This window comes from Henckelia pumila, chromosome 4 (genome assembly GCF_033568475.1).
Source record: "Henckelia pumila isolate YLH828 chromosome 4, ASM3356847v2, whole genome shotgun sequence".
NCBI lineage: Eukaryota > Viridiplantae > Streptophyta > Magnoliopsida > Lamiales > Gesneriaceae > Henckelia > Henckelia pumila.
The window spans coordinates 205,901,187-205,919,182 of NC_133123.1; the positions used below are offsets into that span (position 1 = coordinate 205,901,187).

Below are 17,996 nucleotides of genomic sequence, written 5' to 3' on the forward strand. Positions count from 1 at the left end.
GAAGGAGAATGAAGGACTTGTGGTTGTGCAGAGGCGAATCATTGCTTTGAGATTTTTCAGATGTGGTTTTTGGTTGGGGGCGTAGAAAAACGACGAAGAAGAGAGAAAAGAGAGTAAGCGCTATGGCCAATGAGAGATGAGTAGAATAAAATTTAATGGAAAAATAAAGAAAATGTGAAACGGGAGTTAAAACAAAGAATGTGATGTATCATGGATTGCAGAAAAAAACTTTAGGTTCTAGGGACTAATTACAAAATTTATGTTACAAAATTTATATTTTTATTGGGGATTTATTTTCAATTTGCCCATATAAATTTCTCTCCAAGAAACCACGCTATGCATATATATGTTTGAAAGATATTATCTTTGCTCATTTTGGTTGTCGCAATGGAGAAAGCTACGCTGCTACGCACAATTTCCTCTTCATCTTCTTCCTCCGTGCTCGTATCAGCGAGATTCTTCTCCCGCTCCACTCACCGCCTCTCTCGTCTCCCGAAAAGGCACCGTTTGATCCCCAACACTGGCCGTAGCTCGCTCTTCCGCCGCCATGTCGGACTTGTCTCCGCCGCCTCTCTCCCGTCTCTTCATTTGAAGAAACACTTCTCTAATTTCTCAGTTCAAGCAGTTGCAACCTCAAATCCTCAGTCAGCTCCAGGTTGTAAGTTGGTGTGTTTGTTGTTTGAGGATTTTAGTTGAATTTGATTGTTGTTTTGACTCGTTTTATTCGTGTTTGAGTCTTCAGAGGCTTTGGGAGCTGATGATTCCGTGGCGGAGAAGCTTGGTTTTGAGAAGGTGTCGGAGGAGTTTATCGAGGAGTGTAAGTCAAGAGCCGTGTTGTATAAGCACAAGAAGACTGGGGCCGAGATTATGTCTGTATCCAACGAGGATGAAAATAAAGTTTTTGGCATTGTTTTCCGGACCCCTCCGTAAGTGTTTCCGCCTATCACTGATAACAATTTAATCTCGGTTCTTTTTATAACTTGTTTTCATTATAATGACGCTATTGATATTTTATATGCAACTCGGGTTTTTCCTATTTGGAGCATGTGGTGAGATTCTCAGCAAAGGTGTGTTTTTGTAAACACGTGCTAAATTGAATCGGAAAGATTTTTGAAAGTTGCTTTCTGAGAAGTAGTTAAAGTGAAAAGATTCGAACTTTATCTAGGTAGTTTGTTGTTACATGATGAATCGTTTTTTATCTGCTTATTCATAAAATGTACTCTTAAATCGGTTGCAAAATTCGAATTTGGACGGAGATTGATTTGTATTTAAATCTCACCTTCTTGCAGTATTGGTATTGTATCTCGATTCTTTTTTTAAGTTACAGCAATTATAACACCTATAAAGTTAGCTTTCCTTGTTTGTGTTATAGTTGTCACCTGCCCAAATTTCTTTTCTAAGGTGATTTGAATAGTTTCTGAATGCCAATTTGTTATTCCAGAAAAGATTCGACAGGAATCCCTCACATTTTGGAACACAGTGTGCTGTGTGGTTCAAGGAAGTATCCGTTGAAAGAACCTTTTGTCGAGTTGTTGAAAGGGAGCTTGCACACCTTTTTGAATGCTTTTACTTACCCAGATAGGACTTGCTATCCTGTTGCTTCAACAAACACAAAGGTCTTTTAGTTAGATTCTATTGAAAATTTGGGAAGTTCTCTCTAATTTTTGCTTAAACTAACATATGGCTGCTGTTTTAACACAGGACTTCTATAACTTGGTCGACGTATACTTAGATGCGGTCTTTTTCCCCAAGTGTGTGAATGACATAAAGACATTTCAACAGGAAGGCTGGCATTATGAACTGAATGACCCCTCAGAAGACATAACTTATAAAGGTTGGTGGTTACAGCAAATCATTTTATCATCTTTGTTCAAGTGACAGCACCTAATGTACCCGGATCTGTGTGTAGATTATCTTTCTATATAGGCCTACGATCTCTCTGTTGTTGATAATTGTTCTATTCCAGGTGTAGTTTTCAATGAGATGAAAGGTGTCTATTCTCAGCCAGACAGCATACTGGGCCGTGCTTCCCAACAGGCAAGCTTAATGTCGTGTGGATTGATTTGTGTAGAATTCTGTGTACTGTATGACCATAGCTTATGTATGAGTGTTTTTTCAAATATTTAAAAGTATATGCTTCTGTTTTGCTTTACAATTTTTTTTTTCTGTACATCAAGGAAGTTGTGAGTGTGTTAATTGCTATAATACACTTTTGTAGGCACTTTTTCCTGACAATACATATGGAGTTGATAGTGGTGGCGATCCACAAGTCATTCCAAAACTTACTTTTGAGGAATTCAAGGTTGGTTGGTCAAGTGTCTTGTGCGCTCAATGCCTCAATCGCTCATTATTTTTTGTACTTTCTTTTCTCGTATGGCTTGTTCAGATGATGCTTCTTTGGCTGTGTTTCCCCTGTCATTCATATTTACTGAATTAATTTGTTTGTTCAATGCTTTATAAAATGGAATATACAAATAATTAGAATCATCACCTCAACAGCATCGAGCATACCTAAGCTTTTATTTTCACCATGCAATTGTTTTTATGGATTTGAAGTTGTAACGAGATCTAAAATCCTCATGAAAACATGAACAAGTTTTTTTGTAAGAAAATTTTCTATCGCAAGAGATTCCTGCACCAGGCCCAAAGTCTATTTCTGAATTGGAAATTCCTCGGACAGTGTCTTGATATGAAAAAAGTATAGACACCATGTAGCATTGTTGTGATATAACTCATAGTTTTATTTAAGAAAGATAGTCTGGGGATGTGGCTTTGTATTCATAGATTGTGTGCAGACATCAGCACAATTGTACCCATGTGAAGATAGATGCACACAAGTTTACTAATTAGCTCTGTAATAATATGTGTTATCGCTTTCTTTTGTCCTACATTAACTTGATGAAATAGTTCGCTTGATATGTAATGTAGCATGACATGCACGTTTATTATCCTTTATTACTGATTTTTTATGATAACTAAATCATATACTCAAATGTGCATAGGTTTTAGATGCCTTTTCCCCTTATTGTGGCAAACTTGTGCTAATTCACTAGTTTTTGTTATTTAAGAATCATAATTTCACCCCTTCCAATGTATTATGGAATAATGAGTGAAGTTACTCGCTTTCTTTTAATATACACCATATCTATATCTCGTATTCAATTATCTGAAGTTTTGCATCATGTGTCATCAACGTGAAGTTTCTAATTTGTTTTATCTGCAGGAGTTCCACCGTAAATATTACCATCCCAGCAATGCTAGGATTTGGTTTTATGGAGACGATGATCCTACTGAACGCCTACGAATTTTAAGCGGTGTGCAGTTTATTTTTATTTTCCTATATTGATGTGTTCCTTTATACAATTTCAAATTTCCAAGAGAATATATCACCATTCACCAACTTGTAAAAGAGTGGGAGAACTTGCCAGGGTTTTGTGTTAATATTTTGCTCTGAGATCTTTTCTCATATCTGGCTCGGCTTTGGTGATTTCTCTATGCATGTGCTGTTATGCATTTGTCTATGTGCATTTTCCTATATCCTTTGAATCTTCATTGAAAGTCTTTACTTTCGAAATCTTGGGATTGAAGGTCATTCTATCAATCAGTTGGTTAGTGAATAGATGTATTTTCTAAGCTATTTGGGGATTTATCTAAATTGTTCCATGCCTTAAACTTTTAATGATTTGCTGCTTAAGTTATAATTTTTATGCTTTGTGCTCTTCTTTCATTTTTTGCGTACAGAATACCTGGATATGTTTGAAGCAAATTCAGCTCCAGAGGAGTCAAAAATTGATTCGCAGAAACTGTTCTCAGAACCCATTAGGGTTGTTGAGAAATATCCTGCCGCCGAAGCTGTTGACTCGAAAAAGAAGCATATGGTGTGCCTTAATTGGCTACTCTCTGAGACGCCTTTGGACTTGGAAACTGAATTGGCTGTGGGTTTTCTTGATCATTTAATGATGGGAACTCCTGCTTCTCCTCTGAGAAAAATTTTATTAGAGAGTGGTCTAGGAGAAGCTATTGTTGGTGGTGGGGTTCAAGATGAGCTTCTTCAACCTCAGTTTAGTATAGGATTAAAAGGTGTATCAGAAGATGACATTCAAAAAGTAGAAGAACTAATCATGAGTACACTAAAAAAACTCGCAGACGAAGGCTTTGATTCTGATGCAGTGGAAGCATCAATGAATACAATTGAGTTTTCTCTCAGAGAAAACAATACCGGATCATTTCCTCGTGGCTTAGCACTGATGCTTCGTTCCGTTGTAAGCAATGCTATCTTTTTATTGAAATTTCACTGACGTGGATCCTCTTATATCCCCTTCCATCAAATCTAAGTATTCTTTTCGGAACTTCTTCTGTGATAGGGGAAATGGATTTATGATATGGATCCATTTGAGCCATTGAAATATCAAGAACCTTTGAAGGCATTAAAAGCTAGAATAGCCAAGGAAGGCTCCAAAGCTGTCTTCGCTCCCTTGATAGAAAAGTTAATTTTAAATAACCCGCATCTTGCAACTATTGAAATGCAGGTAATTTTTCACCTACTGATGTTTGTTGGATACAATGCAATGTGGCTGTTTTGTGTGTTAATTCATGTAATAAACAGCCTGACCCAGAGAAGGCTTCCCGTGATGAAGCAATTGAGAAAGAAAATCTGGAAAAGGTGAAAACTAGCATGACACCCGAGGATCTTGCTGAATTGGCACGTGCAACACATGAACTTAAGTTGAAACAGGAGACTCCTGACCCACCGGAAGCTCTGAAATGTGTACCTAGCCTTTCTTTGCAAGACATTCCTAAAAATCCTATGCACATTCCTACTGAGGTGACGAGATTATGACAATACTAAATTTTTTCCTTCATATAAAGTTCGTATTTTTAAATTCTGAGATACAGTAATTTCCTTGTTATTGCAGGTTGGTGATATTAATGGGATAAAAGTGTTGCAGCATGATCTCTTCACTAATGATGTTCTATATGCTGAAGTTGTTTTCAATATGAGCTCTTTGAAGCAAGAGCTTCTTCCTTTGGTACCACTATTCTGGTGAGATCTCAATTACTTCTCGAACTGTTCAACAACCACATATATTTATAATACATATTTCTAAAATCTGCATTATCAACGCTCCCAGCTTCCTTTCCCAGTTGTACCTGCATTATGATAACCATCCATGGATACCCTCAAAACTGGCAATTAAAATTTATTGGCATAGACCAGTACTTCCATTCACCTCTGTTCCTCCTTTTGTTAGACACTCATATGCACGCACATTGGCCTACCAGTAATGATAACTCTAGGTGATTTTGGAGATATTAAGACAATGGATACAGCAAAATCAGTTACCAGTAGGCACGCACACATTCGGACCATGAATGATAACTCTAGGTGATTTTGGAGATATTAAGACAATGGATACAGCAAACTCAGTTAACAGTAGGCATGCACACATTCGGACCATGAGCTTAACTGTTAACTGAGTTTGCTGTATCCATTGTCTTAATATCTCCAAAATCACCTAGAGTTATCATTCCAGGTTCACGTGTACCATCTGATCATTAGGGGCCTGTCCAAAAACATTTGGCAATTGTTAGGAATAATACACAGTTTTCTCATCTTTAAGTTCTTTTTCAATTTTATGATTTATAAAATCATCGATGTTCCTGGAGCCTCATTCCATGTTATATACAGCTGACCGAAATTTATATTCTATTTCTATATTAAGAATTCTCATAGCCAATTAGCCCACTCTTTTTACCTCCCATCTAATTCTATGCATGCTTTTCTTTATGGCTTGACTCGAGTCTTCTCTGCATCTTAAAGCACACAAGTCTTGAGTAGCATTACTGTGTATGAATGGATAATTTTTTTTCCATTTTTTGTTAGTTCCGCATGCTTTGCTCTTGGAAGTATATTCTTCTATTCCATATATTATTGCTAATTTGCTAGATTTCAACTCTGCGTGTTTCAAGTCTTGTTTTTCTTGTCAACTACTCAACTGTTATTTCTGTAACCATGGTTTGAGGCTATGGACAATCTGATTGGTTGGAGTATTATCACACACACTTGTATTTTTACATGCATTCGTGTATTATCACAAACACTTGTTTTTTATATGCATGCATACTTGCACGACGACTTTCACCATATTTTTCATTCAAGGGGATTGGCCTGCTGTTAGTTTCATGAAAAACTTTTAAAATATGATGTCGAAATATGTCAACAGCCAGTCACTGCTTGAGATGGGGACTAAAGACATGGATTTCGTACAACTGAACCAATTGATTGGAAGAAAAACTGGTGGCATTTCAGTGTATCCATTCACATCATCTGTGCGGGATAAGAAGGATCCTTGCAGCCATATAATTGTCCGAGGCAAAGCTATGTCTGAACGTTCCGAAGATTTGTTTAACCTTGTAAGTTGGTGATTTCTTTACAGCATTTAGTACGATATTCAGATATTTGAACATCCTCGAAGACATCGTTTGTCCTGTTGTTGAAGAGTTCGTAACAAAATCTCACGATAATCAATTTATCTGTGGAATGTGTTTTCTCTTTTGTTATTGTTATTTGTTTAAATTTAGTCTTGATTGTATAACATCTCTCCATATCTGCCCTTTTTTCATTCGTATGTTCTCCTGCAAACAATTTCCTTTCATCTAAAGTAGAAAAGAAGAAATTATTGAGGTTTCAGTTCCTTTCAATTATTGCACCTTTGTTTTAATCTGAGCTCTGATTACACGTGTCCCATTACATAGTATTTTGAATGGTTAACTTGTAGTTTGTTTCTTTGTTCCGTTGAATGTTCATCTTCAAGCACAATTTTTGGACATCAAACCTGTCTTGCTGTTATATAATTATCTTTGCATCTCTTTGGTTTGGGTGTTGTAATTTTTATGAAAATTTGGATTCTTGTATCTTCTGTTTTCTCTTTGCATTTATTATTTCAAAGTATTTTTATGTTTTCAATTTTAAGGTGTTCAGAAATTACTCTTATCATCCTCTAGAGAGTGCATATGGCTCTTGCCTTTTGAGTTTGGCTGTGTATCTAATTCTTCCACAAATGAAGCATGCAAACCCTAGAAAATTGTAATATTTGATCAAGCTACCTGATGTGTATCGTGTTTGACTTTATTTTTAACGTATACGGCTGTTGTCCCTTCGCACGCTTGATTTTATTGCTTTGTCTTCTACTCTTGGTTCTCAATTTTAATTCTATACCCCTTTCATTATACTCAATTTCAAATTATGTTGGTACTTGGGATGAAAACATGATTTGTTTTTTCTTGTTCCACTTTCTGTATAACTGCGGGAGAATGATTTGTGACTACATTCTAATTGTCAACTTTAGGTCAACTGTGTTCTTCAAGATGTTCAACTTACAGACCAAAAACGCTTTAAGCAGTTTGTTTCTCAAAGCAAAGCTAGAATGGAGGTATTCTTTGAACTCTGCCCAATTTGATTAATTGCTTTCTGTGGCTATGTGGTTTCGATTACTCGATTTTCAGAACCGTCTAAGAGGCAGTGGGCATGGCATTGCGGCTGCAAGAATGGACGCAAAGCTCAATGTTGCTGGTTGGATATCTGAACAAATGGGTGGCCTCAGGTCAGACAAGCTGTGGTGCTTCTTAAATTTCCCAGCGTCTGAAATTTGGCAAGCATGTCACATCATAAAATTCATAAGATGCATTTATGACTGGCTGTGTGCGAATAAATTTGTGCTGGCTATCCTATTCTGTTAATCCTTTTATGTTGCTTTTTAAAAATAGTGGGTTGTGCTCATGCCGGTTCATTTCGTCTGTCGCTATTGCATTTGAAACCATAACGTGAACTCCTAACTTTTTGACGATTTACCACATGTTCATATTCTGGAAGTTGCAGAAGCCCCTAACTACTGTTGTATTGGCCTCTTGCAGTTATTTGGAATTTTTACAAGCTCTTGAAAAAAAGGTTGATGAAGACTGGCCAGAAATATCTGCTTCGCTTGAGGAGATACGCAAAACCTTGATTTCGAAAAACGATTGCCTAATAAATTTGACTGCTGATGGAAAAAACCTTAAGAACTCGGAGAAGCATATTAGCAATTTTCTTGATATGCTTCCAAACACATCCCCAGTTGGTTCGATTCCTTTGAGTGCTAGACTCTCCCCCACAAATGAAGCAATTGTGGTACCCACTCAGGTTAGTAGATATTATATTTCATTGATAATTTTTCTTTGTGTGTTCTGAGAATACTTAATTAGCGGCCTAGATGTTTGTATGTGCAGGTCAATTATGTTGGAAAAGCAGCCAACCTTTTTGATACTGGCTATAAACTTAAAGGCAGTGCATATGTTATCTCCAAGTACTTAAACAACACGTGGTTGTGGGACCGTGTTCGAGTTAGTGGTGGAGCTTATGGAGGATTTTGTGATTTTGACACTCACTCAGGTGAAATTTTAAGTTACTTTGTTTGTAAGTTTGCACCATTGCTATTATCCTACTACCTAACCATTAAGTTTTCTTTTTAGGTGTGTTTTCATACTTGTCCTACAGAGACCCCAACCTGTTGAAGACTCTTGATGTTTATGATGGAACCTACAATTTTCTGAAAGAACTTGAAATGGATGATGATGCACTCACTAAGGCAATTATCGGGACCATTGGAGATGTTGATGCCTATCAGCTACCTGATGCGAAGGGATACAGCAGGTAAGTGAATCAGTACATTGCCTTCAGATCCGTTACTTTCTGTTTGTTAGAGGTGTTCGAGAGAGGACTTACCAAACTTCAATAACTCACACATATACATTCCCTTGCGAAAATCTGATACTAAAAGACGGGGCCTTTAACATGATCATAATTTCTGGAAAATTTATTGTTATGTGTTTGAAGTTGTCCAAATTGTTTAAATATTTTCTCCATTATCCTTCATAGTTCCAAAGGCCAATCAACCAATCAAATTTTCAAAAAGCCAGCCCAAGCAATTGGGGCTGCATTGTATTCAAATTAGGACTCGAAATCTTGGCAAATAATTCCTTCCGCACATTCACTCTTACCTTCGGACAAGCTGGTGGTCCCCTATTAGTTTTTTCCTTCCATGTTGCCTTGGTGTTTTGATTGTAGTATTATCATGAATGGTATGAAGTAAGTTTGTAGTATTATCATGATTGGTATGAAGCAAGTTTTTATCAGAATTCTTGTGCTTAGTCTTTGATATGCTGTCTGGACCATGAATTTTGATTGAAAATTTCACTTTGCTCTTCAGTTTAATGAGATACTTATTAGGAGTCACTGACGAGGAGAGGCAAATGAGACGAGAAGAAATTTTGTCAACCAGGTACTTATCTTCTACCGTAGGCAAATGCTGTCATAGCAGATAACATTTTGTAGCAATAACTCAACAACCTGTAAAATCCTTCCTTTGTGATTCATGTCTAGTTTCTCGATTCTTTCATTTCCTCAGTCTGCCTAATGCATAGACAAGCTTTTTCGACCAACTTCATTTTCTTTTCCTTAGGTTGAATGACTTCAAGGAGTTTGCCCACTTCATAGAGGCGGTCAAGGACAAAGGTGTTGTGGTTGCTGTCGCATCTCCAGATGACGTTGATGCTGCAAACAAGTTGCGTCCCAACTTCTTTGAAGTGAAGAAGGCACTCTAAGGTTATCGATTCAAACGTCTGGATACATATTTAATCCAATTTTTTCAATCCAAATGGAGAACAAATCTCACTTACAAATAAAGTAAATTCGCATACTGTAACAGGTTTTTTTGGGTTTTGTGGGGGGCTTTGGTCATACAAATTAAGTTGTATTCTAGGTTAAATTATTTTAGTTATTGTAGTGAATATTATACAGTTGTATCAGTTATCGTTGTCAAGATGGCTTGTTACATCAGCTTGCTGGTATTTTATGCCTTTTAACGCTGGTTCTAGGCTACATGAGCTGAGGTACGTCCCATAGCCTAAAACAACAGTCTGATGATGCTAACTAATAGGGATCCGATTACGGTTTAGATTAGCTCCATCTATTGCAAGTATAATCTAATAATAATTATTAAAAGCCCGCGAGGCGTGTGCATAGATTCTAGGCTCTGCTATCGTGGCTTGACCAATGACTAAAGCACATCGAGGTTGAGGCTCAACGGTTGTGGACAGAGACGAACCCGTTGAGCCTCGACCTCGATTTTGGTCACCAACTTTAAATGTATGGACAGTAAATCCAAGATGTTATTCATATTAGGTTTGTTGTCATGTTCGATAGCTTGTGAAGTGTATAGTGAATATTTTTTCCAAATTTTCAATTTCCATCATCGCTTTAATCAAGTTTGCGATCTTCGTCTTGTCTTGCGCCATACCCTACGATATCATAATGGCCTCACAAATTTAATCAGATCATATATATATATATATATATATCACATCCTTGTGATGGTTTGACGTAAAAACCTGCGACGGCAAGACGTAGACATTGAACGATATTCAAACTCGTAAGGATATTTTAATTAGTTTGGTTTACATTGTTTTGGCTTTCAGTTTTGCGTAGATAGATTGAATTTTTATTAAAAAATCCATTGGATAGATTCCATATTCATGTTTTCGTGAGAATATGAGAAGAAAAAAATTCGGAATTGGGCATGGGCAAGATTTGATTTTTACATTATTTAGATAGTGTTTGATATTGCTTATGGAAAGTATTTTTGAGTTTTTTATTCACAAAAATTTGGAATTTTATATATAAAAAAAGCTAAAAAATATTTTGTATAAGCAATACCAAACACTGACTTGTTTAATTTCATCACACTTGCAATTTTATTTCTGAAACATGCTAAATTTCTGAAACATACTAAATAGAAGCTCATGCGTGCTCATATTTTGAGACATATGAAGAGCAGACTGCAGAGACCTGTCACAATAGGGACTTAAATTTAGCGTGTAGCTCAAACTTTTGGATGCAATGGGACAGAGACAAGAGCCCTTATTTCTAGGGGGGGTTACCATACAAAGGACAAATTTTGTGAACTCTTGGGGACCCACCCTACCTTCTATGGAATCCTATGCTTATGAACACTACCTAATGATATATATATATATATATATATATATATGTGTGTGTAGTTTTTCTCATGCTCGAGACTTGTACTTTCTCTATAAAATTGTTCACACATTTTTTAGAACAATTTGAATTATTTTTTTAATCATTAATTACAATGATTAATCGATTTTATAATTGAGATAAGAATCAAGATCACTTATTTGATTCTAGTATTTGTGTTTGGGAAGCGATATATATGTTGTTTTATTTGGATGTTAGTTCAATATTGCAATATCCAAAATGTGTTAGCTTCAAAAAGAACTAACCATGCACCAATTGCGGATGAAGTTGCTTGGAACCTTTTCTTGAATAAGATGAACCATAATTAGGACTTAGGGTTCGAACTTGAATCACTTCATTAAAAATCATAAATTAATTTAAAATTTAAAATTGTTCCATATACATAAATAATTTAAATTCTTCCACATATATTTAAATTTGATGTATATAATTAAATCACTTAATTTATATGAGTTAAATTTAATGTCTATTTTATGTTCAATAAAAATTAAATATTAATAGTATTTGGTAATATAATCGTTAGATAATGGATTATAATCAATTTTTTTTAAAATTTTTTCCTGATTATTTAACCTTGAAATAATAAATTCCAATTGAGATCGATTCAAATTGGAATCAAAGCCATCAAGAATCTGAGCCAAGATAATTTTAAAACGATTCAATTCGGGTTTCACCTCTAATTGAAACTAGATTAATTAGTATTAGAATCGTGGTTAGGCCTAGTTTAATTCCAATCACTTCACAAATTGTGTATTCGTTAAAATATTTAATTTCTGATACCAAAAAGCATCGTGCATGACCCGACATCAACAATACACATTACGTCATTGGTGTAATCTTGATTTGAAAAAAAATGGTAAGTATCATGTCATACAGTCTCATTGATCTATATGCATGAGACGTGTCAATCCAATCTATATTTGGAGTAACAATTGACAAATAATATTTTTTTGCGTAAAACCATTGTCTTTTCATGGGTCGGATCGGATGTGATATCAGTCTCAAAAAATTGACACGTGAGATGGTCTCGTAGGAGTTTTTTTGATAAAAAAAAAAATACAATATCCTATTATATTAATGAGCTTATATTTGCTATTATTATGTCGAGTGGGGACTTTCAAATTAACCTTGATTTGCTCCGATGGAAATATTTTTAATACTCCGAAATCAAAGAACTCGAATTTCATTAATGACTACTTTAATGACATTCCTAACACATTATAAATGGCGTGCCTTGACAAATTAAATGAGGGTCGCCCATAAATTTGCATTCAAGTCATTTAATTTGGCAACACTTAATAAATAAAGGAAATGTATTTCCCCATGTGGTCCTAAATGTAATGCTCGTTTATCTTCTCTGCTGTAAATTGATTCTAGATTATGTTTAAATTAAATGAGAAATTCCAATATAGCATAAGGACAACGTTTTTATATGCTAGATTCAACGACTTCAATGTATTTGAAGCTACGAGGTTTTATATCTGAATATGTATGTTAACTATATGAATCAAATGAATTAGGGTATTCAGATCCTACATACGAACATTTTTGGTTCTTATGATAAGGTGGAAACAACTAAAAAAAAAACTTAACACTTCAAGCATATTCATACTATTTGATTAGTTAATTAATTAATTGAGAGGGTACATTTATTTATTTTTCTCAAGCTGGTATTAAGGCGCCAAAATTTATTGAAAACAACTAAACAATGCACAAGAGAAGGACTAAGCTCAATTTAAAACATGATCCTTCACTAACTATTACTTGATCCTACTTCAGAATTAATTATGAGATCCTAGCTATTCTTAAGATATGGCCTTAATGCATTTAATAGTATATATTTATCGATACATGTGAGATTCATATGTTTTCACTTAACCTTGCATTTGAAGTTAATTAAATATCCACTTTTAGATTCAATCTTAAAATATTATCCTAAAAATAGATCAAAATTTTCCCTTTAAATATAATATAAATTAGCGTATTTGCACACATTCGTTGTGTGTGCCGAAAAATTTTAATTTTTTATTAAAATTAATTTTGAAAAAAAATCTAATAAATTTATGGGAACAAAAAGTAATGTTTTTTTTTTGGATTAAAATATTAACCATAAGGAGTAGTTAAAACATAATGGATTATATTAGTTATTTTTCACTCTTTTTTTTTCAAATAATTTGAAATTTCAAAATTTGGGTGACATACCAAGAGATCATGTAATTTCTCTAAGGCTTTCTTGCTTAATAAATAGGCATAGATACGAGCAACTGTATTATTATGGATGAAAAATCAATAAAAATGATTCTAATAAATTCTAAATATAACTAGCACGTGAGAATACATGAAAAATAAAAATTATATATATATAATTGTATAAATTTAAAATATAATTAATCATTTAAAATATAATTTCAAAAATAACGTAACTACTTATATTATATCCTTAATATATAATATATATGATAAAAATATTTAAAACATTTCCTTAACAATAAAATTAAAATAAAATTTATTTCAGAAAAAAATTCACAAATAAAATGATAGAATAAAGTAAAATTATAAATTAAACTTCACCAATAAAAGATTCTAATAAGATAAATATGCATGGAAATGTATTCCTCGTATATATTTATATATAGAACTCCTGCTATATCTAAATATGAAAAATCTAAATCATGAATTGACACATGACTCTTAAATAACGTAGGTAGGAGTGTTAATCAAATTATGAATATACAAATGTATCCACATGCATGCACAACATATATCATTCAACTACATATAATTAAATAAGAGACCCATATACTACTTATTTTTACTTTGCCTATAAAATTCAATTAAATGCCAAGTATACTCATTTTCGTAATCATAAAAAACCTTATTCCATATCTCTTGATCTAGGGTTTAATTTTTTTCGACTATTGATATCCGTCACTTGAAAATTTTGCGATCACTCGTGTGTACTGATCATCGCATATACAAATGCCATGTATACTCATTTTTGTAATCGTAAAAAACCTTATTCCATGTCTCTTGATCTAGGGTTTAATTTTTTTCAACTATTGATATCCATCACTTGAAAATTTTGCGGTGATTCGTGTGTACTGATCGCTAGTATAATGCAACAAAAATAAAAAAAAATAATATCCAAATTACATTTATTTTGTGTGTGTGGGGTCCGATCTTTCTAGTAACGGCATGGACATGTGCCTGTCACCGTTAACGGGTTCTGGACCACATGTTACGTTAACCCGTTCATTTAATCTGGATCGAATCAGCATCTTTTTTTTTCCCCAGAATTTCCCATTTTACCCCTACCTCTCCCCCTTTATTTCTGGTACTGAAAGCTAGAGCAAAAAAGAAAGCCAGCTTTTAACCTTTTAAGGTCACACACTCATATATATATTTATCCTCACACGAACATTTTTGTACAGATACATGTATGTATAGGTAGCTAGGGAGAGATGGCGGAATACTACCGGAAGAAGAGAAGCGAAGAGAGCGGCGGATCGGCGGAGGAGGATGATATGCTGCTGAATTTCATCAAGAAGAGGAAGCTGTGCTCCGAGCGTGAATACGTCGACGGAGGCGACGTGGAATCGCCGGAGAATTCCGTGTCTTCTGCGGCGTCTGTGGCCTGCGGCCGCTCCGCGGATGACGATGACGATTCGATCGCTGGAGTGTCGCCGGATCTAGAGGTGAGAACCTGAAATTTCGAGGATTTGCGGTTCCGTTCGTTTCTCGAGTATGTTTATTTGGTAGCTGATAGGTTTGAGCTTCCAGGATTTGCAGTGCGAGGGCTTGGATACGGAAATTTCCATGGCCATCAATTTCAGGTTGTTATCGAAATTTTGCATATTAATATGCTTTATTCGTTCCAATAATTTTCATTTGAATTTTTTTACTCAGTTATTGATTTACTTCAATGATTTTTGGTTCTCAGTAGAATTGATCAGTCATCGACTCCAACGAGCGAGATTTGTGGAGATTCCGAGCAATCGTCACTGGAATCAACGCCGCATGCAGCGAGTCCTCACCGTAACAGCGCCTCCTTCTCGGCGGCGGAGATAGAAGAGTTCTTCGCGGCGGCGGAGAAGTACGAGCAGAAACGATTCGCCGAAAAGTAAGCTAACCAAACTAACGTGTACACAGTGTGACTTGGCTCATTATAGCGGTTGTGATGATTTGATTGAGTGTTTTCACTTTTCAGGTATAACTATGATATAGTGAAGGACTGTCCACTGGAAGGCAAGTATGAGTGGGTTCCTTTACACCCTTGAAATCAAATATATTGCCAAAAAAGGAATTGATTCCTTCCCTTTGATTTTATTATTTTCTATTTTGTGTACAGCAGTAGCATGCATAATTTCTATAATCATGTAAAGAATCTCTTCTATTAATTCTATTGTTCTTTTCCACGAACTTTATTGGAATTTTGGGAGATTGCATACAAAAACAAACGGATGGACGAGTCTTTTATGAGACGGTATCATGATTATTTATCTGTGAGATGGTGAACCGAATCTATATAATATATGAAAGAGTAGTATTTTTGGTATAAGAGCTCAAAATATTTAATGAGTCGAGTTGAATAAGAGATCGGTTTTATAAAATAACTTATTAAACGATTTAATAATTTTTATGTAAAAACAAAATGCCCTCACATCAACCTGGGTCGCATAAAATTAATGAAGATCGATCAACAACTTTATTGATTCGCGCAAAATTTCAAGAACCTTTATGGTACTCTAAGCATGGATACAAGAGTGGATATTTTATAATAGATGTGAGATCAACTAAAAACTCAATGAACTTTACATGTATTGATAAATGACCATTATTATATGAATTCTTAAGTTACTACTCTCAAATTGTAAGACGCCCCATAATCATTCATGATATCACTGCATTTTGGGACGTTTATAGGTTATCCCTTTAATATTGTTCAAATTCTTAATTAGACATTTTAAATAATTTATTTTCCTCCAAAATTCTTATTAGCTGATATTAGATTGATATATAATTTTAATCGACCATTCAACAAATTTGTTGGTATGTTTACAACAAATTTCTTGGTCGAAGTGACATGACCTAATGTAATATCCTCATATAAGTATTTGCACAAAATTATTTGCGAGCGTATCAGGTACGATGTATATCAATATATATGACCGAAATTACAGAAAAATCGAACTTCTTAGTAAGATCGTACGTGAGAGCTCCAGTTTGATCGTCTACTCTAATCTCTCTGGGTAAATGTCGAAAGCACGTACATAAATTTACAAATAGGATGAAAAATAATAAAGTAGTTGTTTGTTTGATGACAGTTTGCAGAGTCCTGATTCTGGTTTGTTTCCTTACTTTAAAAATCTTGCCCCGCAACCAGATCGAACATGAGATTGGAAGTATTTGAGCATCACTCCTTTGACCTCTTTAATTAATTTGCCCCAACCTTCCAATGTTAACTGCCTAAATAATATTCAAACTCACATTCCTAATTAATTAACTGGATCCACATTAATTTAAGCCAATCAAAATTATTTATTTATTTCGAACTAACCAATAAGACAAGCTCTCGAGTTCGAAACTCCCAATATATATACGTACACGCGTGTGCTGTGATATACTAACGCCTGAAATACAACTTTTTTTCAGCTCTTTGGTAGTGGAAAATGGTGTTGTCAGGGAGTTGGGTCAGTGAGGAAGAATTGATGATATTTGTTGGAAGTGGGTAAAGTATTTATGGTTGAAAAGAGCGTTTTTGTTTGGGAATATTTTCATTTAATTTCTTCTTATAAATGTTTAATATATGTGTGTGCGTGTCTATATATATAAATTATTTGTTATATGTATATTTATTTATTTATATGGCTTATTGTTGAAAGGGAAAATACTAAGTAGCTAGTTTTAAAATTTGGACCACCCCAAGACAACTTGTTACTTGTTAGCTGCATCACTGCATGATATTTCAGTACTGTAGAAAAAATATTTCATTTTCATGGTTCAATAACTGATTATAATATAACATTTATCTGACAAAACGACCACGTCATGTGTCGTAAAGGAGACTTGTTATGGTTGCTCTCTCACTGACGTAAGAGAAATTAATGTGTTTCACTTAGGTAATGCTTGAGATTCAAAATTTTGTGAACAAAAATTCAAAATCATTTTTTAAAGTAATTTTGTGAAAAAAAACTCAAAAATACTTTTTTATAAAATCTCAAACATTACTTTTAATTTATAAGCTTATATATAGCAGTTTATAAGGATATGAAAAAGTCTGATGGCTTAATTTTTTTTGTAAAAAAAAAAAAAAAAAAACTTGACAAAAAATAAGCAATTTGGTAGTTTGCAAATTATTTAACAACGTTGATTCTACCCCTCTTCTAGGGGAATGGATCCCCTACTGTGGCCCTTGCCACAGTAGGGGGTGCTGTGGTGTCAAAACGACACCACAGCACTATTTTCTTTTTTTTTTTTTTAATTTTTTTTTATATAGAATTTGATTTGATTTGATTTGCCTTTTGTTTTCTTTTTTTACCTTTTTTTAATACAGTCTATTTTTTTTAGTTTTTTTTATATTATCAATTTTTTTGTATCAATTTTTTTATTATAATTTATCCTTTTACAAAATATATTAAAATAATAAATCAACTAATAAAATATGTCAATATGAAAACAAAAATAAATAATTATACGTTTTAATCCAAAAATAAATAAGTTCGGTAACAAAAAAATTAGAAAAACTGAAATGCAAATGATAAAAAATCGAATGTTTTATATTCAAATATTCTCATTTCCTGTTGTAATTTTTTAAAAAAATAAATAGAAGTAGAAAAAAAAAAGAAGAATAATCAAACATGTGAAAAATGAGTAAAAATGAAATACAAATTATGTCTTCCTTCCA

General features: G+C 34.1%; 2 protein-coding genes across 3 annotated transcripts; both read left to right on the forward strand.

Moving 5' to 3' along the window:
- Nucleotides 1–320: 320 nt before the first annotated feature.
- On the forward strand, nucleotides 321–9,871 carry LOC140894657 (presequence protease 1, chloroplastic/mitochondrial-like). Its single transcript, XM_073303224.1, has 19 exons — nucleotides 321–655; nucleotides 743–926; nucleotides 1,442–1,616; nucleotides 1,702–1,834; nucleotides 1,967–2,037; nucleotides 2,219–2,302; nucleotides 3,224–3,314; nucleotides 3,742–4,262; nucleotides 4,365–4,529; nucleotides 4,607–4,825; nucleotides 4,917–5,044; nucleotides 6,225–6,414; nucleotides 7,350–7,433; nucleotides 7,507–7,604; nucleotides 7,915–8,179; nucleotides 8,266–8,428; nucleotides 8,509–8,689; nucleotides 9,246–9,317; nucleotides 9,498–9,871. Exons 1-19 carry the CDS (start codon nucleotides 388–390, stop codon nucleotides 9,637–9,639), a joined length of 3,234 nt encoding a protein of 1,077 aa, XP_073159325.1. The 5' UTR covers nucleotides 321–387; the 3' UTR covers nucleotides 9,640–9,871.
- Nucleotides 9,872–14,436: 4,565 nt separating this feature from the next.
- On the forward strand, nucleotides 14,437–15,505 carry LOC140867154 (cyclin-dependent kinase inhibitor 6-like). 2 transcript variants are annotated; one of them, XM_073272231.1, is made up of 4 exons: nucleotides 14,437–14,787; nucleotides 14,873–14,925; nucleotides 15,033–15,212; nucleotides 15,300–15,505. In XM_073272231.1, the coding sequence occupies exons 1-4, from the start codon at nucleotides 14,554–14,556 to the stop codon at nucleotides 15,367–15,369; spliced, it is 537 nt and encodes a 178-aa protein (XP_073128332.1). In that variant the 5' UTR covers nucleotides 14,437–14,553; the 3' UTR covers nucleotides 15,370–15,505. The 2 variants fall into 2 exon arrangements, with proteins under 2 accessions (XP_073128332.1, XP_073128333.1); XM_073272232.1 differs by having other exon boundaries at nucleotides 15,036–15,212.
- The last annotated feature ends 2,491 nt before the right edge of the window (nucleotides 15,506–17,996 follow it).